Below are 26,099 nucleotides of genomic sequence, written 5' to 3' on the forward strand. Positions count from 1 at the left end.
CAAGAAAAGAGGAAAAAACCTGACGTTTCAAGAGCTGTCAAAACGAAAAGCTCTGTGTTTACCAGTAAAGTCAAAGGTTTAGCAAACCGTGTGTTGGTTTGATTCTTGACCTACTTACTACATCCCAGATCTCTCTGCCACCAAAACCCATCAAAACTCTGCCATCGTTTACTCATCCTCATGTTGTTTCAAAGCCGTAGGAGTTTCTTCTCCTGTGGAACACAAAAGGAGATATTTAGCACAATGTTTCTGCTCTTCTTTTCCATACAATGAATCAAATCTACAAAAAGCACCATAAAATGGACATTCTCCTAAACATCTCCTCTTGTATCCCACAGAAGGACGAAATTCCCACGATGTGAGGGTGAGTAAATTCAAAATGTCTATTTTTGGGTGAACTATTCCTTTAATTCGCACGTATCATACTCTTCTGTGATGATGCACCGAATGCATATGATGTGTGCCATGTGTGATTTTGGGTCCCACTCCCATTTTAGCGTTATGTTCCTGTTCTCCTGCATTTTAAGACATAATTGGGCCGCATTTTCAGCGCTGGGCAACATTAGAGCGTTTTTTCAACTTCAGTGAAAGGTTTGGATCTGACACAGCCTTGGCTCGGTCCACCTTAGCAGCTAAAGTCAACATGGCCTATATTTCACTCTCCTCCTCTTCCAGCACAGGAAGCTTCATCTCTGTGTGTGTGTGTGTGTGTGTGTGTGTGTGTGTGTGTGTGTGTGTGTGTGTGTTTGCGCATGACACCCTTTTCTCTTTTGTCGCCAACAACAAAAACCCCTCCACTAACTTTAACTACTTTACTGAACTTACCTCTTAAAGGGGTCGTATCATGAATCAAATCTTGATCTTTCAAGATAAAAGAGTTTGATGTACTTTGAAAACAACTTTTAGGAACATTTATTAAAGTGTTGCAAACTTCCAAAACTTTCTAATGTCAGACAGATAAATAAATTTGTGCATATGACCATATATTGCATAAATGTAAAATGTGGGAAACAAACACATTTAACCACAAAATGACTGTTTTTGGTTTGAGTACACTAGAGTTGATCTTAGGATAAAAATATATATATATATATATATATTTGTATGTATGAACAATGTGTGATATGACCTCTTTAGGAGTTGTGCATTGCTCCTGCTTTTGTCTGTCTGTTTATGCATGTGATTTTAAGCATGTCAAGAGGTCAGGGGTCATAAAATAGCAGGTGACAGCCGTAAAAGTGTAATTGTGGGAGTGTGTGCGCTTGTAGTTCTATGCCGTGCAACTCCTGCGCTGTAACTTTTGGGGTGTGCCTAAACACACACACACAGTGTGTCCAGTCGGAGAGCGGCGTTAAATGATTCAATCTGTTGTAGCCTTGGCACCTTAAGACTTTGTGTGTGTGTGTGTGTGTGTGTGAGCAAGAGTGGTGCACAAACTGTGTTTGTCAGTATTTGAACACTTCATAAAATTATTTGTGGTTTCCCTCCTGAGTTCAAAGCTGGTGATGCCTAGCGGTGAAATTTTTGTTGTCAACTGGAAAAAGATGTGTGTGTGTGTGTGTGTTTATGTGTGAGTTTGCATGTTATTTTACACAACACCCATGCATTAAACCCCCAACACCACCCTAAACCACACACAAGTTTGCATATATATTTAAATGAGGACATACCATAGACTTTTATTGTTTTTATATATATTTATATACCTCTATTGTATTTGGACGTCACGTCTCTAAAGAAAGGTTTTGCTTGATTAGCTTTAGTGAACCTCTGGCAGAATTTCTGTCCCCAAAGTAAAATTGCAGAACTGTGAAGCAACACATGATGTATTACTGCACAGGTTCTCAAAAAATCTTCTAATTATTTTCAAATCAGCAATCAATGCATGAGCCGGTGGTCATGTGTGTTTCTGTGAGTGTGTGTGTGTGGTTAAGGATCAGGTTCTGCTGTTTTAGTAAGGGCTGGGTTTGGTCCGTGTGTGTGAAGGAAGGGTCTGGTCGCAGAGGCTGCATTCTTTTACCAGGCGGATTTCTTTCCACTCGCACATTAGTAGTCATGCATTTAACTTGTCATTTTGCTGTATTATGACTTGCATCAGTTTTGCTTCCCAGATTCCTCAATAATGTCCTGTTGTTACTTTATTAAGTGATCAGATGCTCCATCTTCACCTGCTGAATCATACAACAGGTGAAAAACAAATCCTAGACTCGCATTGAAGGACGGACCTGAGACTGGATGAAACACAACAGAGCAGGTCCATAGTTATCAACACTAATGTACGTAAAATCAACACCGATCCTCCATTTTCTTTGGAGTAATTCATGTTGACAGCAAACATGCCTCTCTGTCATATCTTGTTATTGCAATCTTTAAGTTCTTAAAGGAAAATTGGTATTGAAGAAGGGAGTCCGATGAAGAGCACGCGTGATTATTCTCTGTTGAGACGCTCTGGATTAGTTTGTCCTGACCGATTCCTCTCTCTCTCTCTCAACATGAGACTGCATGCGCAACTCATTTTACTCCCATAATGTGATATGTTTTTCCAAATGAAAGAGGATATTCAATAAGAAAATTGTATCCATCGGGAATTGACTGAGAAGTGGGCGTTTCATTCAGACCTGAACAGTTATTTTAGTATTATTTATTTACTATTATAGTTTTTTTATTTATTTAATCACTTTTTATTTTAATTAAATCTTTTTTGCGCTTTTGTCATTTTTATTAGTTTTTTTAAAAATATTACTATTTATAGTACGTTTAATTTATTTTTACTAGATTTAGTTGAGTTTTATTTCCTGTTTTAGTACTTCTACTTAAACTAAAAATAGAAACGGAAAATATTCATCTATTTTTTGTAGAAAAAAAACAGTTTTTCATCTAATATTTATATATTTATTTCACCTTTGTTTCAGTTAACAAATTTTTTTTAGTTTTAAATTTAGTTAACAACGAATGTGAGTTTGCTAAAGAAATGTTTAAATATTTACTCGGTTATTAGTTAACATTATCATCAGCCTGTACATGCAGCCAAGTTATTATAATTTGACGAACGAGTATAAAGACAGATGTTATCTTAACACTGGGATACAAGAAAGTATTTTAGCATGAAAAAAAATTACAATTCACCTTTAAATCTGAAGTGTATTTAGTTGTCATCTGAGCTTGTGCACTTGTGTTATGTGTGTGTGTATCAGTTCTGATAAACACACACACACACACACACTCTCACACACACACAAACACACACACACACATGCACATGGACACACCACACACACACACACACACACTTGGTGGAGAAACTCAACTCTCCATATTTAGTCATTCTGTAAGAGACGTCCATTCTTCATTATGATCCATCCATCTCTCTCTCTCTCTCTCTCTCTCTCTCTCTCTCCTCTCTCTCTCTCTCTCTCTCATCTCTCTCTCTCTCTCTCTCTCTCTCTCTCTCTCTCTCTCTCTCTCTCTCTCTCTCTCTCTTTCTCTCTCTCTCTCTCTCTTTCTCTCATATATATATTTAATCTCTACTTTGACGTCCTTTATCTTCAGCCACTATCTGTCTTTTCCATCCTCCCACATATCGTCCCTTTCTCGGTTCTGTCCATATTTGTCCCTCTTTTTGTCTCAAACCTTTCACCTATTTCTGTCTCATGCTCTTGATGTGTGTGTGTGTGTGTATGAATCAGAGGCATGTGTATTTTTTCCTCCGAATCAGACAGATCCGTCAGTAAATGATGTTGTGGTGTGGACACACACACTGTGTAAACACAAAAAGACCACACAATCAGAATATGTGTGTATACACACAATGGGGAAAACGTCTGAGACCGCACTGACATTATTTTTTTATTTAATTCTGGAAAATAAAGTTTTAGGACTTGAAATTGTGAAATTGTAGCTTTTCTGTAGCTCAAACAGTAGAGCATATATATATATATTAGATCTAACTATAAAAGTAATTTTGTTTGTCAGTATTGTGTAAAAAACAATTATATTTCTTATTTGTATTATATGTAGGCCCTATATTGGGAATGTCCTTGATATTGGCATCAATCAGCTGCTAATTTGTGGGAAAAGTTACATTTTTGTCAAGTTACAACATTGTCAAATAATGCTGGAGAGCTTGATCATTAGGTTTTTTCATCACAGTCTCATTGTTTTTTGTCAAATTGTTATGTAGATAACTTACATTTTTGAACTGAATTAGAAAAGACTGCAAAATAGAAGCATCAGTAGTGGTCTCAGACCCTTATACGTGTACGTCTGCGTGTTTATGCTGGAGTGATCGAGCGAGGTAGAGAAAGAGAGAGGTGGGGTGAGAGAGTTCGACTGACAGCGTGAGGGTCAAATAATGAGCTTAATTCTCTGTTGGGTGTTTGATGATGTGTGACTGAAGAGATGTGTGTGTGTGTGTGTGTGTGTGTGTGGAGAGTGAGAGAGAGAGAGATGTGTGAGTTTGGTAGAATATGGCAGAAACAGAGAGAAAAAAAAGGACCATTTTAGGCAAGGCAAGGCAAGTTTATTTATATAGCACATTTCATACACAATGGTAATTCAAAGTGCTTTACATAGAATAAATTAAAATAATCAAAACAAATAAGAATAATTAAAACAGGGCTAGTGTCTTCAAATATCTAACAAATGCTCTACAATTCTCTTCACAAACATACTACTGTCAGGCTTTGGAGCTTCATAATACTAATGCTATCATTTGCTTGCCCCAAAACTTGAAAAAGGACACAAAAGCACCATAGAAATGTAATTAAAGTAGTGTACTGTAGCTTTGTGGATTATTGATTAGTTAAATGAATGGATGAATTTGTGAACTGAATCAACTGAATCATTGGAAAGATTCGACTCGATGATTCATGAATCGGACATGTCTGATACTCTAAGAGCTTGTCAATATTGTCAGTAGATGACATCCCATTTCGTTTGTTTCTCACACATAGCTATGGTATGGTTTCAGGAGTGCTTTTGTGCGCTTTTTGATGCCCGACAGCTTCATTGTAGTTGCATGGGAAGAGCATGATGCAGGAACAGCTGTGACGTGAAATCTGAGCGTTTCATTGACCGATCTGGTTTTCAGCACAACAATAATGATGAATTTATCTGGCTTGCGTTTAAATGAAGTGTAGTTTTTATAGGATTCAGCAGATGTGTACAACGTGCTTTTACAGTCATTATTTGAGGGTCCGGCTGTACCGCTGCAAAGGGGCCCGAGCAGAAAGAGCCGCATTGATATTCACATCACACACACACAGTGACAGGTCCTAAGAGAGGAGTTTTACTCTGGTTTCATGGTTCATTGCTCTTTGTAGTGCTGTAGAAGTGTGATTGGGCTCAGATACACGCTCATGTCAAACTGTTTCTCATTACCTCTAAACAGCGTGCGGATCTCATCAGATTCCCCCCCGGCAGATCATATGTGCGTCGACCTGCGGATCCAAGCATCAGGAGAGTTTGAGAGTATCCAGTTTTATACGTTCGGTGTCTGTCTGGATCATGGCTCGTAGGATGTGGAACGGACTGTGACCGCAGATTCCTCCAGCAGTTGAGGTAGTATGCTTTCTTTGTTTTAAAACACGATAAATATCACCATTTCATAGAAAAAGCATCTGAGAAAAGCAACATTATATTAAACGCTCTCATTCAAATCCCTAAAGAGCCCCACGAAAACATTAGGAATCTCAGCATGTGTTTACCAAGACCAAATTAACCCATCTGCGGTGTATTTCTGCATGCGTGGCTTTCCTAAAATGGCTCTTTTGGTTGAAATGCCTATTAATGAGTATTTCTAAACACACTTGTGCAAGCATCAGTGTTATTGTTGCTCATTCCTTTAACTCTTCTAGTTCAGCGTGTGCATCGTCCTGCAGCGTTTGTGATTCCTCAAATCTCATGTGTTGTTGAGATCACCGCTTTCACCTGCTGAACCATAAAACAGGCGTGCAGTGAAGGAGGAACCTGAGCATATCTAGACACTTTTGGTTTGGGTCTGTAAGCAAGCACTTAGCAACCACCCTAGGAACCGCATAGCAGAACACTAAAATCTCATTAGAACACCTTTGCAACCGCACAGCGACGCTCTGCCGGCCCACTAGCATCATGGCAGCACATATTTCAAATGATTGCAAATATTTCCAGCTGCAAAACTAGGATTTAAAACTACTAAACAACTTAAATATCAAGTAGCTGCATATATTAAGCATTATATTTAACAACTTACTGTATTTGATTTACTGCTGTGAGTTTATTAATAACTACAAACCAACATTTGGTCCAAACCATCTAGCCCCTATTATTAAGTGACAGCTTAATTTATCTGAATACTGTACTTTACCCATTCTGGGATATTTTGCTTGTTTATTTATTGATTTTTAAATGTAGTCTTCTAACTGCTCATATATATTATTATATATAAGTTGCATTATATAAAGGTTAAGCTCCATTTTTTACTGACCATTTATTGGAAAAATAAGTTTCTTTTTAGGCTCTGTTTGGTATTAATAGACCTTTTTTTTTTTGGGCATTTTCTTTAATGCACATCAGTTATGCTGTGGTATCATTGTAATACCATTCATTTTCTTTATATAAATCTTACGGTGAGTGAATATAGGTGATTTACTGAGTTTAGTTTGATTTATTAACATTGTGTTGCCGTTCCATTTCCAGACGCACACTGCCGAGGGTTGATTCCAGGAAAGTCGTCTATCTACTGGACGTTTTCTGGCTGGAGTTGTCGTTCTGAGATATCACACGTACGCCAGACCCCGCCAGTCTGAGGAGACGCTACAACCATATTTGTTTATTTGACTTCCCCCTCTCTAACCCATCCATCTGGATACGTTTCTCCCCATCCCACATTCATCATTCTCTCCCGTGACATCATGTGGAGTTTTCGGAACTTGCTTTCTCTGCTAACTGTGTTTCAAGCCTCAAGCCACAGTCCCAACCCATTCGCCGGGCCTCAAGCGACACCGACGGACCCCTGCTATGACGAGACGGGTGCCGCCCGCCGATGTATCCCAGAGTTCATCAACGCAGCGTTCGGTCAGGAGGTCGGCGTGTCGAGTGTCTGCGGGCGGCCGGCGTCTCGCTCATGCAGTTTAGTTGAACGCGACGACCGTCCCGCCGTGCGCTCGTGCCAAGTCTGCGACGCATCGGACCCTCGCAACGCACACCCTCCCAACTACCTCACCGACCTAAACTCGGCCCACAACCTCACATGCTGGCAGTCGGAGAACCTGCAGGGCTCGCCGCTCAACGTGACGCTCACACTGTCGCTCGGGAAGAAGTTTGAAATCACGTATGTCAGCCTGCAGTTCTGTTCCCCTCGTCCCGAATCCCTGGCCATCTATAAGAGCATGGACTACGGCCGCACTTGGACGCCCTACCAGTTCTACTCGTCGCAATGCCGTCGCATGTACAACCGACCCAACAAAGCGGCGATCACCAAGCAGAACGAGCAGGAGGCTTTGTGCACGGACGGACACACTGATCTCTACCCGCTTTCCGGCGGCCTTATCGCTTTCAGCACGTTAGACGGACGCCCATCAGGGAAGGACTTCGACTCGAGTCCTGTTCTACAGGACTGGGTTACGGTCACTGATATCCGTGTGGTCTTCAGTCGCCCGCAGCACCCCAGAGCGTTGCCCATGTCGGGACGTGAGAGCGAAGACCCGCTCGGGCCGCCCGCTACATATTATTACGCGGTTGGCGACTTCCAAGTGGGCGGGAGGTGTAAATGTAACGGCCACGCCTCCAGGTGTGTGCGAGAGAAGGACGGGAAGCTGGTGTGCGAATGCAAACACAACACAGAGGGTCCGGAGTGTGACCGCTGCAAACCGTTTCACTACGACCGGCCCTGGCAGCGTGCCACTGCGAAAGAAGCCAACGAGTGTTTACGTAAGTTAAAATGTTGTTCAATCCTCATTAGCTATTCCAGAACTTAGTGAGCGGCCTTGTTGACCACAGGCATCCTAAACGCAGGTTCACACCTAGTAAGATTAGTCAAGTCATTGATACAGAGTAGAGGGCTGCATTGGGATTGAGTCCCGCCGGGTCCCACGGGACCCAACGCAAATCTCGCGGGAGCGGGCGGTTTTAACTTTGCTGCGGGCGGGAATGGGTGGTTAAAAAAAACAACTGCGGGATCGGGAGATAGCCTAGCGACATGATGGAGATGTCAATGATGTGGAAAAGAACCTCAAACGAGGTATTTACAGCACAAAACCTAAGCAAGGCAAGTCTGACATTTGGACTACTATTCATCTTCCTGATCAGTGCGTCAAAAGACATGCAGGCCAGGGAAACGAAACAAACAACCCCATGAATCTCTTTAATAACAGCAATACAAATACGTGTTTTTTCCTGCGGGACGGGAGAAGACACAAAGTCAATGCATCTCTATTATTGTGCGGGAATAAATTCTTAGAGTTTTGCGGGAGCGGGCGGGAGTGGACATGCATATTGCGGGAGCGGGCGGGAGTGGACATGCATATTGCGGGAGCGGGCGGGAGTGTAACACACATGCGTCGCGGGAGCGGGCAGTAATGGTCAGAAATTCGGCGGGCGCGGGCGGGAGCGGGATGAAGAAAACAGTCCCGTGCAGGACTCTAATACAGAGTTTTATATGATACAGATTGTGTCATTATTAAGCTCAATTTAGTCAATTATAGTTAACTAATAGCGATAAACATATTCTCATATGTCCACACCACAGATATAACGATAACGACACAGAGGAACGATTCAGAACGATTTTTTTCCAGCTGATGAATGATAAAAACATTGACAGCCAATCAGAATCCACTCGGCTTTAAAGAGCTTATAAGAGCAGACGCGCTTATAATAAGCGTTATCGTGCGTTGGTGTGGACACTAATGTAGTTATCAGTATCTTTATCGCTATTGTTCTTGGTGTGAATCTCATAGAATGATTTGTACACTCTTCATATGCAGTTTAGCAAACTCTACCGTCCAAACTCTACTGAAATCAATTGTGACTCTATTGAAATCGTTACTCACCATAGTTTGACTAGTATTTTGCCAAACTAATGATGTGATTCTCTTAAGTACACAAATCTAGCTTAAAAGAGGTTAAATTGTCTATATTTTTTGCTACATTTTTAGTATTGAATATCAGCAACTATCACTTGGCCAACTATATTAGAGGACTGGAGCAGTTAATCAGCATTTCTTCAATGTCTGCCATGCTGAATGCACTTTCCCCACTGGAGTTTGTCACTGGCTTTTCTCTGTGCTGCACTTTAGATTTGGATTAAATTTGGCCAAAATAAGGTACAGTGTCTAAAGCAGCTCGCTACATTTGAAACAGAGCTACAGTGTGGTGTTATGAAACGATCACTTGGCAAAAACGTGAAGGTTAATTCTCATCGCATCTCACGTCTGAACTTGATTTATTGGGTTTGGATTACTTCAGGTGTATCTGTATTAATTCTGGATGCATTCCATAGAATACATACAGACTGACACACGAGTGCAGGACAGAGATTTGTGTTTGCATATGTCTGTCTTGCAGTATGTTAATCTTTACATAAACCTCTTCTCTCAGGACATGTCTGAACAGTCGACGCTCAGAGCAGAACGCTGCTGACAGCAGAATGAGAGTACTAGTCGTTTCACACCGCACACGAAAACAACGTTTATTTCTTTTGGCGGCCATATTAACACTGAATTCACACCGGCTGCCTGAGCAGCGCCGTGTAGCAGAAGCATAGGTGCGAACGCATTTTTGATCGATTTATCAACAGACTTTTGCAATATAGGGATTTATAAAGCAACACAAACACTTTCTGTTCAGTGAATTTGACTAAATCCAGATGATTAAAGAAGTTTATAGCTACAGCTTATGAACAAATGTCATTCATTTATGTTAAATATAGTTAAGTACAGTGTTGGGTAAGTTACTCTAAAAAAGTAATTACATCTTCATCAGTGTAATTAAATTACTGTACTAATTACTCTCTCTTAAAAGTATTGGATTACTTATTACTAATTACTTTCTAAATCCCATATCAATCTTGATTCTCGACCAGTTGAACAATACTAGGAAAGGCATGAAACTACTCCTTTAATTCTTTTAAAATATAAAATAATGCAAAATTTCATAAATTATTCTTGATTGAACTGAGCAAAGCTTATAAAGGGAGAAGGGTACAATAAACATTTACATTTAACTTTTTATACTATTGTTTTATATAGAATTGTTATATATATTTATATATATATATATTTCAGTATTTAATATAATTACATCAGAAGGAACTGCAATTAAATTACAGAAAACAAAGTACCATGGTAATATACCATTATTGTACCATAACACTGTAGTTTTTTAGGGATTCTAACTAATATCTATACATATATCCATATGTTGAAGATCAGTAGCAGCTGCAGATATTTATCTTATCTTATCAGACAGCAGTATTATTGCTGAAGGAAAAATTAGCTGAATAGTGTAAATGCATTAATCTTTGTGTCAGGAAAGATATATCGGGTCCAAATGCTCCAGTCGGGCAGTCCTGACACTCCATTAGTATCTCTAATGTCTCCCATAAATCTCTCTGCCTCGTCTAATTCTTCCTGTCCACTCTGTCAGATGAGAGTTTGCCGATAGTTTCGTTTTCTTTCGTGTAATGAAACCCAGAATTTCTCTCTGCGTTTTCCTCTCACCTCTCGCTCTGCCTCTTCTCATGCCATCTGCTCTGGTTTGGTGGCCCCGTCTCCAAGTGACCCCCAGTACACGCTCGACTCCCTCGTTTTCTCGCCTCAACACACGCCAAGGACTCCCGCAGATTTTGTGCCCGACCTGGCAGTCGTTCAGTGTGATCTCGTTAAAATCATCCCCCATTCAGCTGAGAGAACAAGGACAAAGAGATTAGCAGAGGTATAACAGACTAATGAGTGGCGGACCACAAATGGAGGGTCTGACAGTTAAATTAAGTTAAACTATGTAGCAGTATAGGGCTCGGCGATATGGCCAAAAACATTAATTATCACACATTCTTTCCATATCATATGATATCGATATTTATCACGATATTCATTTGCCATTAATGGGGAAGGAAATGCTTGCAACATATTTGTTAGACCTTGAGAATGAATGTAAACATGTAAACTTGTTTGTTCACAATTAAACTCAGCTGCCTTTTAATTTAAGGGGGGGGGGGGGGGGTCTTGTGATTCTGTGTCTTGTGATTTAATACAAATTTATAGAAATGAAGCAAATTTAATAAAGCTTTTAAAATGTAATCAAATGAAAATATAATAATTTACATTTACACATTTTTTTTGTCAAATACTATGCTGCACAACAGAACTGTATTAAAACATGGATGAAAAAATATCTTGGTTGTATGATACCAAGAATAATAGTATTATTATTACTTTGTGGAGTATATTTTAGTATACAGTTACAGACAGTAGTGATTTATTTCTTTTATAATTTCTTGAAGTTAAACCGAACTTTTATTTTGACGGTTTATCGTGAAGATCTTAGTTTCAGTGTGTATTTGACGGTAGTTTTTCCTTAAATGAATCGTTGAAGCTCGTAAAGTGACTTTCAGAAGCAGCTCTGCAGATGAAGTTCATGTGTTTCATGGCCTCATATTGAGACGACGACAGATGCTGAAAACACCGTGAGCTTCACATGTGTGTGAGTTTGTGTATCAGACGAAATTGCTCCGTTCATTCATTCAGTGATCATATTACAGACTCGGATCTTTGAATCTCGTTAATCAAAATTAATTCATATTTTTTCAAGTCATTTGGTTAATTTCAGGAGAATAATTATGTTCTTCTACTTACGCAACGTTAATCACATTTCGAAAAAGAAAACTATAATGGAGCCAAGGCCAAATTATGAAACAGAAATGATTTCATAATTGCTTATCTGGGTCTTCAGGCTATGTAGTCTGTTAATATTACTCACCTCCAGACCCGAGTCGTTCGTTCTTTTGTTTTGTCCCGTGCGTCACATGCTCATATTGTGAAACTATGTAGTCTCTGTACAGGAAAACAGAAATTATTAGTTGACCTCTCGTCTCGAGTCTTCGGGTCTGTGTCGTTCGTTCTTGTCACGTGACCGCTTCCTTTCTCAGTATCTTACAACATTACGATAGGATTATTGACTGTATGTTGTATTCTATTTATTATACGGATAAAGTTTAAAGCATTGACCATCTCTTTATTACGACATTCAATGTTATGGAATAGAACCATCATGATAGAAATTAACAAATTTATAAATTGTAAGGAATAAGCTACAATTTGAGACCAGAAACGTATCACATTACTGTAAAAAAAAAGAATAATAATTAATAACTATGCGCTTAAGGAAGTTGGGAATTATTATATCCAATTTGGCTGTCAAGTCACGTAACTAATGAACGAACGACTCAGGCCCTGTCCCAAATAACACACTTCATATACACTTGAGATCTTGTAGACTAACAATGGCCGCCGAGGACGCTTGTGCTTTAAGTCCACAAGACCATAGGGTGTCCCATTTGTCTTTTTAGGTTACAGAAGGGTACTTCACTGAGGCGAGCTCCACAGAGACCTCTACCCGACAGTCAAAGCGGCGTTATGTCACGAAACTGTGGATTCGGAGGAAGGTCGCAAGGGTTTAGGGTTTCATTTGGGACAGGGCCTCATACCCGAAGACTCATAAGGTGAACTAATCATTTCTGTTTCCGGTACAGAACCTATAGGATGTTGGTTGACACAACACAAAATGAATGAATCACTTTCTGATTCTCTGATAATTCTCTGAGGCAACTCGTTGTTCCAGAGTCATAAAGATTCGTTTAAAATTAACTAATGATCGACCCATCACTAATTCACACACAGACAAGCAGAAATCACTTATTAGCGACATGCACTGACTGGCTGTTGTCGAGTTTATATCTGCTGTGTGATAGGCTGTTAGATGAATCCATATCGAGTAAAAATGTCCAGAGCTAATCACTGTCATCGACGTAAATTTGATCAAGATCTCGATATAATATTGTTTATTACCCAGCCCTAGTTCCCAACTATAGTATTCGTAAAAACAGTATGTAACAAAATAAGTATGTCCGAATTCACAGTACTCATTATAGAGTAGGCAAAAAGTCCCCGGATGACCTAATACTGAAGTGTGCATACGATGGACACTTTACTATCCCATGAGGCCACAGGAGAGGATTTGTGAATGACAGTGAAGCAACACAAGCCTAATGACAACATGGCCAAATGTAGTACATCCAGATTACATTCATACTACATAGAACACACTTTTTTAGCAGTTGCAAAGTAATTACTTATTCAAAATAAGTACCTACTCAAGAGATGTGATTTCGGACGCAGCCGTATGTGTGTATTATTGCTAGTCGCGGCCACCTGCACAGGACACTGGAAGTATGAGTACTAACCATATCCTCATTAAACACACACACAAGCCCACTTTTACTGCCTTAGATTTCCTATACGTCACAAACCAAAACATGCTGCTTCCGAGGGACAAAACGCCACACAGAGCGTTAATGATATAAAGCTGTGATGCTGCAGAGAAACCTTGTAGAGATGTGTTTATTTTCCTGTTTATTTGTTAGTCTGCCAACAATTGAACTAGCTTGTCGTTTCGTTTCTTTGCGTGCTACGATTCAAAGGACACATTTGTCGATGTACTTGGTTTGTGCTCTTGTAAAACCAGAGCCATCTAGAAATTTGGACTGGATTTCTATATTTTTTTTCTGTTCACTCCAGCAGTATCTAAACAGTCTGAAAGATGCCTGTAAACCAAAAATACTAAATGCCACCTTTTATGTTTGGCTCGTCCAAACACATGTAACCAATTAAGTAAATTAATAAATAAAAGCATTCTCAGCACCCTATTACTCCATTTTATGTGAGCGTAAGTATCGTGACATTTCAAAACAAATATAAAGCTTATAAAATGTAGCATTTAGTCCGAGATCTCCAGCATGAAATAACGGCGGCGTGTCTGTAACTCATCAACGTCGCTGGTCTTGTGCTCTCGTCTTGTGCCAAACCTTCAGAGAAGAAACTTCCAGCTGTTGCCTGTTTCTGGGAGTTTCGAAGTGAGTCACTCTTCAGCCAGTGAAATGCCTGTTCAGTTGAATAGAAGTTAAAAGATTAAAAACATGTCAGCTAACGGACTAATCTAACATTTTCCTGTTTTTTGGTTGTTTTGAATCACCATCCTGGTTTGTTTATGAAGGGCTAGCCAACAAAACCTGGCAGGTTTCGTACAGTGTTCTGGAGATTGTTGCTCATTGTATTGACAAATGTTTATTTGAATAATGAAACCTGGCATCTTAAACTGTCCTCTTTCTCTTTTAGTGAATCTGTTCATTCACACATTTTATTTAAATCAATTTTGTAAAACACTTTTTTTGTTCAGACAATCATCTGAATGAACCGATTCACTAAAATGAATCAGATTCACTGATTCATCAACGGTTCTGTTTGCAAAAAGAAAGTACCATTGAAGTTATACAATTAAAAAAATATTGTCTGTTTAAAATCATTTCAGAGTAGTTAGCCATTTTTTTTTCTTTATTTTTTTTTCTTCTAGTAGCTTGTTTGTAATTTAAATTATGAGTAGCTTGTAGCTTTCCAGCTTCAGTTTCAAAGTTGCTTCACTGCCAAATTGCTGTTTTGACTACACCCAACTCTTGTGTTATGACTTTTGCCAATTTTCCTAATTCTTCCAGAATCCCAAATCACTCGCTTTTCTCTCACAGGCAAAAAAAACAACAAAAGATTTGAACAGAGCCGTGAAACTTCACGACTCTTTCATGTGTGAACAATCTACGCTACAGGAAACGCCTAATCAATTAGAAACACCTGTGAGCCAAATGTTCTGATATTTATGCTCACATAAAACCAGGGATGGAATTTTTAATGAGCTGTTATTCTTAGTTGATAAAACATATGTGTGTTAAAGCGCACAGGTGATGTTCTGTGAAAGGTGTTATTCTGTGGTTTTGCTCTTTTTTATTAGTGGCGTTCACTAAGACGAGCATCACTATCAGTGTTGTTGACCATACTTTGTTAGTGATTTGAACAAACTAGTATCTTTAAGTATTAAACAGCACAATTATCCTTCACCATTTGTTCTATATGGACATGAATCATGTCTTAAATTGTGCACCTTGTTGAGAAGAGACTATCAACCTACTAAGCAACGCTCTGGCCATCACATCATAGTGGCGAGATGTGCACGGTCAAACACTGTTAGTGTTTCATATTGCTTGATTGTAATATTAAGATTTAGACATCATAATCCAAAACATAAGTGGAGTTCTAATTTTTGCAAAATGCACCGTGCCTATCATACACGAAGTACAAGATGTATGGCATTTCCAGAAATGTGTTTTTGGGTGTAGTTCAGTGCATACCTGTAGAGCTCGCTCCATCAAACTAACGTTCCTGCTCTACAGAAATGAATTTGGAGCTCTGGGTTTGCTCTAACCTCAGGTTAATAGGTTTGAGTGCTTTCAGCTGTGTTTGGAAAGCTCTTGTAATAGAGGAACGGTGCCATTGAGAAAGACCCTTGGAACAACTTTAGATTAAGTACCACGCTCAAGGCACAAACGCAGCGCTGAGAGATATCAGTAAACCTGCACTCTTTTCCAAATCCTTCTTGCTCAAATCAGACCCTCATCTGGAAACGGCTCACATTTAGACTGGACTGTATGCTTTAATAATTCAATCTTCGTCTTGTGCGTTTTTTGAGACTAGCTTTCTATTTGGGTGTGAATCTGTGTGTTCTTTTTGTCACACGTTTGGAATTTCATTTAGAGAAATGCACACACCCTTACAGCGGTTACACACACACATCGCCTGCAGACGTTTATTGAGCTGAATTTGCTGTAATCTCACCCTGTTGACTTTAGCCCAGAATCCCCCCGAAATTACACCCCCTTTTCATGACCCCCATCACACACACACACACACACACTCACACAGAGCAGCAGATGGTGTGTGTGTTAGGGAATGGCCCGAGCAGGTTTCATTAACCACAGAATTCCATACAAATTGGCCCTGTAATAACAGACTCACACACACACATGGACACGGACAAAATCAAACGCGTCACAATGAAACAGGCATGCATTTAAAATAAAAAATGTACTTTTTAAAGCAGATCCCACAGTTGCTGCACATCCATGATCTCCCGTTCCTCCACATCCCAAAGCTGCCCTATTGGATTGAGATTTGGTGGCTGTGGAGGCCGTTTGAGTTTAGTGAACTCATCATGTTCAAGAAACCAGTTTGAGTTGATTTGAGCTTTGTGACATGGTGTGTTATCCTTCTGGAAGTAGCCATCAGAAAATGGTACACTGTGGTCATATTCGACAGGGCTGAGTGGGATTCGATCCACCATCTCTGGCATGGGATGCGGATGCACTAACAAGGACGCTAAAGACCACAGCCTCTAGTATCAGTCGCTAGTGCACCTCTTGAGATCAGGGGAGTGAGGTTTACCTGCACAGCTCTTACTGGCTGGCCTCCGTTACACTCACCCCTAGACCTCACTCCCATCTGGGTCACGGCACCAATTATAACCGGTCCCACTCAACCCACTCTGAGCGGAATTCGAGCAGGCGTTTCCGCCATGGGAGGCTGGTGCACTAACTAGGACACTAAAGACCACAGCCTCTAGTGTCAGTCGCTAGCACACGTCTTGAGATCAGGGGAGTGAGGTTTACAGATGGACATGGTCAAATACTCAGGTAGGCTGTGGCGTTTAACCGATGGTACTGAGGTAAGAGGAAAAGAAAATGCCAGTCAGTTCCCTTACATTCTTATGAACCCTCACCCTCTATTCATAATTTATATTTTTCTTCCAATATTTCGAACATCGGGAACAGTGAGCTTGGCTGTGTATAGTATTTTCTCTGCTGGCACGTCTGTGCTCTCTTTTTTTTTGCGTCAGTGTTCAGCTTGTCAATATTAATATTGACACGCTACATCTCTGGCCAATAATTTTTGGGAAATTATTCCAATGCAGTTTGTGTGCAAGTCCGAAACAGAGATCGGCCATAATAAAAAAAACTTTGCCGATCATGTGTTTGAAGCAACAAAACGTCCGGTTCCTATTGATGACCGGTTGACCAGTGCATCTCTATTTTTTTTTAAACAATTTTCTTCACAATATTTCATCAAAATGTAATAACTTATCATCTGATTCTGAAAAGAAATGAGCTAGCTAAAATGAACATCTATATTTAACAAATATTCAACTAATATTTAACAAATATTCAAATCGTGTTATTTAATCTAACAATCTAAAAACACTTGAAATGCGTTGCAAATCTTGTTTCGTGTTGACTTGAAAAATAAAAGTTCAGTAAAGATGACTTTTTCAGGTGTACAGGGTTGCTATATATGGTTCTTTGGAGACTAATACATTTTGTTTCATGATTACAGGTTCTGCAGATCAGTGGTTTGCTTTTTAGTTTATTTAAAGCACCAGAGCTAGAGAACTAAAGAACAGGAGAATATGTTGTTCTTTGTGGTGCTCTAAAGCTTGTCCTATAAACCCTTTTTAGTGATATTGTATTTTTGAGAAAAACACCATACGCATATCCATAAAAAACAGGATATGTAGCTTTCGTCAATAACGTGTTCCCCCTCTCTTTCTTTATAGCGTGTAACTGTAACCTGCACGCGCGACGCTGTCGCTTCAACATGGAGTTATATAAGCTCTCGGGCCGTAAGAGCGGAGGAGTGTGTATGAACTGCAGACACAACACCGCTGGACGACACTGCCATTACTGTAAAGAGGGATTCTACCGGGACATGGCCAAACCCATCACACACCGCCGAGCCTGCAAAGGTACCACACTACATTTCATTTACTGGCAGGTTGACATCAGATGTTTAGATCTTTATCTTCAATGAGAGATTTTCATCTCTATTCCCCAATGAGTTTAAATAGTCTAAGTGTTGGCATCACCTCATGTGTCATTTCTGCGCCCCTAGTGGCAACACACGGAATCACAAAAATAATGACTGTTTCCAAACAGATTTTCCCCTGTCCTCTATAGAGCTGGTAAGTCCCGCCCCTTCCGCTTACCGCGCTGGACCTCTAGGTTGAAAAATCGTCAATGCAAGTGAATGAGAGAAAATAATTATTTTCTAATCCGTTTGAATTTTGCAATGAATGTGAACATATGTTGTCTGTGAATTTTTTATATAAATTTTCGTGTAAAGAATGCTACAATTTAGCGGGTAGAATTTTCATACGGTTAGACTTTGTGTGAGAGCACTTTGTGGACTACAACTCTTCGCTGCTTTCGACGCGTTTGATATACGTCACCACCACTAACACACGGATCCCGCTAAACATGCCTTTGTTTGAATGGTGACATTTGGGTACAAAACACACAGGCATCTCGATCTAATTCCTTAGATTATCGCACCGTGATTTGTGGAGGGAAAATGTGTTATGCGGTGACGTCACATATGCGATCTGAAGTCTTTCTCGTTATGTCTATTCCACAACTGCAAGCCAAAGAATCATACAATATACTGTCAAACTCGTTACATGAGAAATTATATAAAAAATTCACAGACAACATATGTTCACATTCATGGCACAATTCAAACGGGATCAGAAAATAATTACTCAATCCATTTGCAACCGCTCAAATAAGCAGGGCAATGTTTCTGTCAGATAATGTTTTACAAGAGCTGTCACAAAGAGACAAGTATACAAATAATTTTAAAAACTTTGAAATTCAAGTGTGATTTCTGAGGACATCTGTTATGTGTTGTCTTCTAGAAAATATCTTACAGCTGTTTAAAGTTCTTACACAAGTATTTATAAATGATGGTATTGAGGAACAGAATGACGATTTTTGGATAATAATTATATTTATGTATTATTGTTCGTGCAGGGGGGATGTTGAGTATATGAAAAGCTAATTAAATCATACAAATATAAAATAATTAATTATAATATATTGTAAAGAATAAAATAAATATATTATAAAATAAAAATAAAACACTTGCTAAAAATATTAAATATTTCACTTGTTTTTCTGCATGTCATTTGACCATTAACTGACATCAGAGAACCGTGAACATGCAAATGTGTTGTTAAATTATTTAAATATTAAGGGCAATATCTCAGTTCAAGAGGGTTCAGCTGACAAAAAAAGGTTTGTGAATCCCTGGTCTAGTCTTTTACCACCATTTACAGACTAATTTAATTTTGGACCTTGAAAACTGCAGGAATGATGTGTTTAGATATGATTTTATAACTTGCTCCGTTACATAAGAGACACTCGTGTTTATTTTCTTACTGTGACTCAGTCGTTTTTTATGGGTTAAAAATATACAGTTTATTTATGAGTTAAAATGTATTTATGTGTGTAAAATGTTTTATGCACTGTATTTTCCAGTTTGAAAGCTTGCACATAAAATCAGTAGCACACACATATATAAATTAAAATCTAAAAATAGTATAGAGTTCAATAAAACCACAGCTAGACTGGAGTGCACTGGGAGCAGCCTGTACATGAAGCTCATATATCTGCTGCCGTCACTCCAGCCAAAGCAAACACAGCACTGTAAGAAAACACACATCAGACTTTGAGAAAAATTCAACTGTTTGGATAAAAGATGTCTTGTAAGTTGAGCATTTCTGGAAGGAAAAGGCAATCCATATGTAGAGGGTTTTCTATAAGTTAAAGTTAAGTTAAATTTCTATAAGCAATAATTCTGCTTTTGTGGCTGTGTCAAAAATGGCATTTTCTGTGCCAAGAGCTGAAACTAATTTATTTGGATAAGTGGCAAGGTTTATATGTGCAGTATTTAACAGTGATAAAGTGTTTGTGTGCGTGTGTGTTTGTGTAAGTATTATATAATGTATGTTAAAGTGCATTTAAGATGCAGATGCTAGACCAGTCAGTGTAAAGACGGATGTACAGTATATACAGAAGATGCTCGGACTGTCCTGCTTTTAATGCTAGTAGACAACATTTTTATTTAGGAAGCTCACTTAAAGGGATATTCACCCTAAAATGAAAATGAACTCATTATTTACTCACCCTGCTGTTGTTCTAATGCCCTTCTTTCTTTTCCGGACCACAAATGGAGAATTAAAAAAATTGTCCCGCTCGCGCTCGTTCATATAATGGCAGTGAAAAGCGACCAGCATCAAGCTTTAAAAAAAGATGCAAAAGTATAACATAATGATCGCATGCGGCGTGTAATATATTCCAAGTGTCCTGGGGTATACGATAGGGTTTGATGGAAAACAAACCGAAATTTGATGTATTTAATATATATACGCAGCTCTTGCCATGAAAATAGCCTCAACTTCTTACATGTCATTAAAATCTATTCTGTTACTGCTACTTCAGACGATGCTCTGGTTGTGAAGGAGGTACAAATGGTAGATGATAGTCACAGTGCTAAATATTGTGTACAGTGCAATGAAATATGAAGTATGAAATATCATTATTATTAGTGGTGTTTGTGTGTGAGTGGTCCTGCAGCGTTTGTGCTACAGACATAAATGATTTCTTAGTAGACTGTTAGGGTTAGTAGAATAAGTTGACATATGCTTGCAAAGTTACTTATAGTCAGTAGAATGTCTGTTGGGATACAATGAAGTGTCTCCTAATACTCTACTCATACTCTAATGAGAGTTAGTTGACATGTAGCTTCAACTTTACTTCTCGTCAACAGAATGTCTATAGAGGACCATCAAAATAAAGAGTTACCAAATGTAAAAATCTAGTTGTTTCTGCTGCTCTCTGCTGGTTTGAAATGAACTAAATAGCATTTGATTTAGTGTGTTGGTAACTACAACCAGTGCTGTTCTTGCAAATGTTTCTGGCTTCCTGAACCTCTTCTGTATAACATTTGTACTGAATGGATGTGTGTATGTGTGTCAATCAGGAGCTCTTTTGTAGTTCTGTCAGTATTTTAATTTGATAACGCCCGTGTTGAGCGCTGAGACCTCTTATCAGCGTTACTGTGATACAGCACCTGAGAATTCCTTAAATTTCACACACACACACACACACACACACACACACACACACACACACACACACACACACACACACACACACACACACACACACACACACACACACACACACACACACACACACACACACACACAAATGAAGTCACGGCTCAATCTCTTTTGAAACTGTGGACTTCCAGCTCTCACCTGCAGATGCCACAGCTGTTCAAACCTTATCTCCGTGTGTGTGTGTGTGTGTGTGTGTGTGTGTGTGTGTGTGTGTGTGTGTGTGTGTGTGCTTTGAGAGTCTTAACACTGAGAGGAAACGCACATACATGCTCAAACACTACTATAGACAACACTAATACACACAAAACCATCATTATAATTATAAAAGTTGATTTTTTGCCCATCAGCCACAGTTACTGGTGAAAGCTCAATATTACTACTAACCACTAAGATGTTTTACTGGACATTATAATTTTTCCAGTACATTTAAAATCCATGACCCTAACCCTAAATTTGCAATGAAGCAAATTCATATACATTTTTATTTTATATAATTCCCATACTTTTTTGTCATGTCATAGTTGGAATAACTTTACTATTATTATAATATGTGAAAAATAGTCATAATAAAGAATAAGCAGATATGCACAAACTTTTGACTGGTAGTATAAGTAGATCTTTGTTGTGGAATCATTACATGATTTCTGAACAAGCCGTTTTTTTTTTTTTTTTGCACTTTATTTTCAGTAAAGTGTGAGTATTGAAGTATGTCACGCAGTTCATGAAACCTGTTTTCCATGCTGTGACTCTTTGTTTGTTGTTGCCTGAAACGCTGGTTACTATGTGTAATTCCTGAAATACAGCCCATATTTTAATATAATATCATTGAGCCATGTGACTTTAAATGAGATAGAGTAGAGTGTGTATGTGGTTACGGGAAGTGTGTGTAACAGATTGAGTGTCATGGCAATGTTTACAGGTCCAGACGGGGACTAAGGCCATTATTTGGACTTCCCTTCTGCGCCTGTGCCAGAGCTGATCACCCCTCTCATTCCCTCTCTCTCTCTCTCTCTCTCTCTCTCTCTCTCTCTCTCTCTCTCTCTCTCTCTCTCTCTCTCTCTCTCTCTCTCTCTCTCTCTCTCTCTCTCTCTCTCTCTCTCTCTCTCTCTCTCTCTCTCTCTCTCTCTCCAGCATGTGACTGCCATCCGGTGGGAGCTGCAGGTAAAACGTGTAACCAGACGACGGGTCAGTGCCCATGTAAAGACGGGGTGACCGGCATCACCTGCAACCGCTGTGCAAAAGGGTATCAGCAGAGCCGATCACCCATCGCCCCGTGCATTAGTGAGTGACACACACACACACATGTTTATTTATCTGTCTAAATGGAGACATACACCCCAGAACACTTTTTGCATCAAAAAAAACACTATTCACTTTATTTATATATAATTTTTAAATCAGGACACCCAAAGTATAACCAAGTATATACACTCACACCAGTGTTATTTTTGTCATTGAGTTTTTATTTATATTTAGAATTATTTTTTATTTTTTCAGTTTTCATTTTTAAATTTAAGTTAGTTTAGTAACTTAGTAGTTTAGTTTAGTCATTTTGTTGTGCATTTTTAAATATTTTTTTAAATATGTCTATATAGTTTTTATTTGCATTTCCTGAGAATCACCAAATCTACTGTTTGAGCTGGAATAAACTCTGATGTCATACTGTACTGTGTCTTTCAGAAATCCCTGTTATAAAGCCGACAGCTGTGATCAGCACTACAGAGGAGCCTGCAAGTTAGTGCACAAACACACACACACATACACACGTTCAGGACAGAGTTTAGAGACGAACAGAGGAAGTAACGCTTAGTCTTCTCTGCTGTTTCGCTTTGTAACACTGGTGGAAAGGGGCGGAGAACTCGCAATCTGTCCTTGTCACGAGTGAAAGTGAAACAGAGGTGTGTGTGAAAGCAGAGAAGTAAAGGAATTGTGTGTGTTTTCAACAGCTCTTCTGGGTCATTGAACACTTCACACAGTGTGAGCGATGCCTGAAACCGACACACACACACACACACACTAATGTCATGACAACTCTTAGACACACTCTTAAAGTCCCCCTGAAGTCAATAATTTTATCCTTTAAAACTCATCTTTGATCACCAAAATGACATTCTTCATGCCTTAAAATAGCTTGAATGTAACTCGACACCCTTGCCTCATTTAGTATACGTGGTTCTATGAATATGCAAATGAGCCCCGCCTCCACTCACTCCCTCAGCTCAGAGATCCACTGGTTTACGATCACACGTTGATCTGATTGGTTACAAGGTAGTTTGTGACGTCAGAAACACCAGCGATTTCAAACCGTGTTTTTGAGACCGTCTTTGGTTCACTGCAGTTTTAAAGGGTTAGTTCACCCAAAAATGAAATTTCTCGTAAGACTTTCGTTCATCTTCTGAACACAAATTAAGATATTTTTGATGAAATCTGAGAGCTGGATCACTCCTCCATAGGCTGCTATGTAATTTCATTCTGCCGGCCCAGAAAAGTTAGTAAAGACATTGTTAAAATAGTCCAAGTGACTACAGTGGACTAAGTTTATCAAGCGACGAAAATACTTTTTGTGTGAAAAAAATAAATAAATAACAACTTTATTCAACCATTCATTTTCTTCCGTGTGGACCTCTGACGTGAGTTCACGAGAGCCACGACGCATGAGGATGCTCACGATCATTTGATGGGAAAGTGTGAAAGGTAACCCATTCATTTTGCGGCATTCGTAAGGCACTTTTACGTTTCCTCGTTGGTTTCTCACGATTTGGAAATCCAGGAAATACACACTTTAGAACCATTTTAAACACTATAGTTGAATAAAGTTGTTATTTTTGCGCACAAAAAGTATTCTCGTCGCTTGATAAACTGAAGGTTGAGCCACTGTAGTCACTCAGACTATTTTAACGATGTCTTTAATAACTTTTCTGGGCCGGCAGATGCAATACATAGCAGCCTATGAAGGAATGAGACTCAGATTTCACCAAAAATATCTTAATTTGTGTTCTGAAGATGAACGAAAGTCTTACGGGGTTGAACAACATGAGGGAGAGTAATTACTGACAGAGTTTACACTTTTGGGTGAACTAACCCTTTAAGGAGAAAATACTCAATACTAATGAATTTGTACATGGTTTGTCTTAAAGCATATTAAAAACACCACATAGACATATAAACAACATTAAAAACTTGATTTTCACCACAGGGGGGCTTTAAACACTCCATGTTGAAAACACCAGGCCAGGCTTCCTAACTAGCTTAACCAGCAAGAGGTCATTGGTCAACCAACTTCACCAATTACACAGTGTGGCTATGCTGGTCCACCAGCTAAACCAGCCTGAACCAGCATAGATGTTATTTTTCACAGTATGTTTTAATTCTAATTACAAATTTCTGTGTTGTCAGATTGTGACTCATACTGTAAACCACTGAAGGGAAATCTCAAGATAAACATGAAGAAATACTGCAAAAAGGACTACGGTACAATTCCTTTATCATGTTGTTTTTTTAAAGATGCCTTTCTTACCTTTCTGTCACTGGCAAAATCTCACAATTTCGTTTGTAATGTACAAATCACTATGCTTTTTTATTTAAGAAGCGTTTGATTCAATGCAAAATGGACCTTATTGTTAACCGTATCTGGTGTAGCGTTCTCATATGTGTGTGTATGTGTAGCTGTCCAGGTCAGCGTGTTGGACATGGAGACCGTCGGCGACTGGGCTAAATTTGCCGTGAGTCTGGTGTCCGTGTACAAGAGTCGTGGAGAGCCGCTGAAGAGAGGCGATCACGTGCTGTGGGTCCATATGAAGGATCTGGCCTGCAAATGTCCACGAATACACATGGGCAAACGCTTCCTCATCCTGGGCTCTACCGAGGGTGGCACGAACCCTGAACGCCCGGGACTGCTGGCCGACAAAAACAGCCTGGTCATTCAGTGGAGGGACATTTGGACTCGACGACTGCGCAAGTTCCAGCGCAAAGAGAAGAAAGGCAAGTGCGGCAAAGCGTGATGGGATTGCAGGGAACTCTTTATTATTGACCACTGTCCTGCGTACGCGGGAGACTGCGAGACCGAACTCTGCGTGTTGTCGTCTGTACGTTTGCAGTGCGTTATTTGATATGTCGTCCTGTTGGTCAGCCTTCTAAAGGGACCGTTAAAAAGACTGTTTCTAATCACACACCACTGAATCTCTCTCTCTCACACACGCACACACACACACACAGCACACGGACTGATTCCATTTCCTCTCAAAGCCACAATTTAATCAATCAAATATGAAATACGTCCTCACATTACAAATCAGCAGAACGATTCTGTCCGCATCTGGTTCGGTTCTTCTTCATCCGTTGGTCACACTGGTGTTCACCACATGCTGCTCGCTTCAGCTCTGAAAACCTCAAAATCTTCATCGTCATCATCGTCAGCCTGGATCATTTCACGTTTGAAGACATTATTAAGCCTTCTCATAGCTGTGGGTTGTGTGCCGTACCTGGGGATGTCTACTTTGATACCGAAGGATTTTCATAGTGCAGAAATGTCCATTAACAGTCCTATAGAAAGAAACACTCTGTACAAGTATGCAAATGCATGAATGCACGTGGTTTCACTGGGCATATTTAACATGCTTACTGAGTTACTGTGGTGGGAACAAATGTCTGTCATTCCAGTGATGGTTCACTCAAAATTCACCCAAAAATGAATATTTTTTCTTCATTTACTCACACTAATGTCATTTCAAAAACCCATAGTGTTTTATTCTGTGGAATGCAAGAGGAAAATTGCCTTAAGCTCCACGAAAAGGACACAAATCACTATAAAAGTAATCCATATGATGTCTGAATTAAATCAGAGCACAACTGAGAGGAGATTATCAGTGAATATTGACTAATTAAAGTCATCAAATTGTGTCAGAAGACTTATATTCATGATTATAGATATTTGGACTGCTTTTGTAGTGGTTTAGCCGTGGTCACTACTGATTTATTCAAAAATCCGTTTGTTTTCATGGAAAATACTA

The 26,099-nt window shown here is 39.3% G+C and overlaps 1 protein-coding gene across 1 annotated transcript; it reads left to right on the forward strand.

Moving 5' to 3' along the window:
- Positions 1-5,178: 5,178 nt before the first annotated feature.
- Positions 5,179-25,542, forward strand: ntn2 (netrin 2). Its single transcript, XM_056263682.1, has 7 exons — positions 5,179-5,559; positions 6,676-7,908; positions 17,686-17,874; positions 22,222-22,371; positions 22,771-22,824; positions 24,487-24,561; positions 24,757-25,542. The coding sequence occupies exons 2-7, from the start codon at positions 6,891-6,893 to the stop codon at positions 25,089-25,091; spliced, it is 1,821 nt and encodes a 606-aa protein (XP_056119657.1). The 5' UTR covers positions 5,179-5,559; positions 6,676-6,890; the 3' UTR covers positions 25,092-25,542.
- The last annotated feature ends 557 nt before the right edge of the window (positions 25,543-26,099 follow it).

The sequence above is a fragment of the Rhinichthys klamathensis genome, unplaced genomic scaffold (assembly GCF_029890125.1).
Source record: "Rhinichthys klamathensis goyatoka isolate OS25496 unplaced genomic scaffold, OSU_Roscu_1.1 h1tg000209l_1, whole genome shotgun sequence".
Taxonomy (NCBI): domain Eukaryota; kingdom Metazoa; phylum Chordata; class Actinopteri; order Cypriniformes; family Leuciscidae; genus Rhinichthys; species Rhinichthys klamathensis.

Bases quoted from the DNA above. Each gene is read 5' to 3' on its own strand.
- ntn2 (XM_056263682.1), top strand. From the start codon at position 6,891: ATGTGGAGTTTTCGGAACTTGCTTTCTCTGCTAACTGTGTTTCAAGCC. The intron at 22,825-24,486 runs GTTAGTGCACAA...CTGTGTTGTCAG, and splicing joins CACTACAGAGGAGCCTGCAA to ATTGTGACTCATACTGTAAA. The intron at 24,562-24,756 runs GTACAATTCCTT...GTGTATGTGTAG, and splicing joins ATACTGCAAAAAGGACTACG to CTGTCCAGGTCAGCGTGTTG.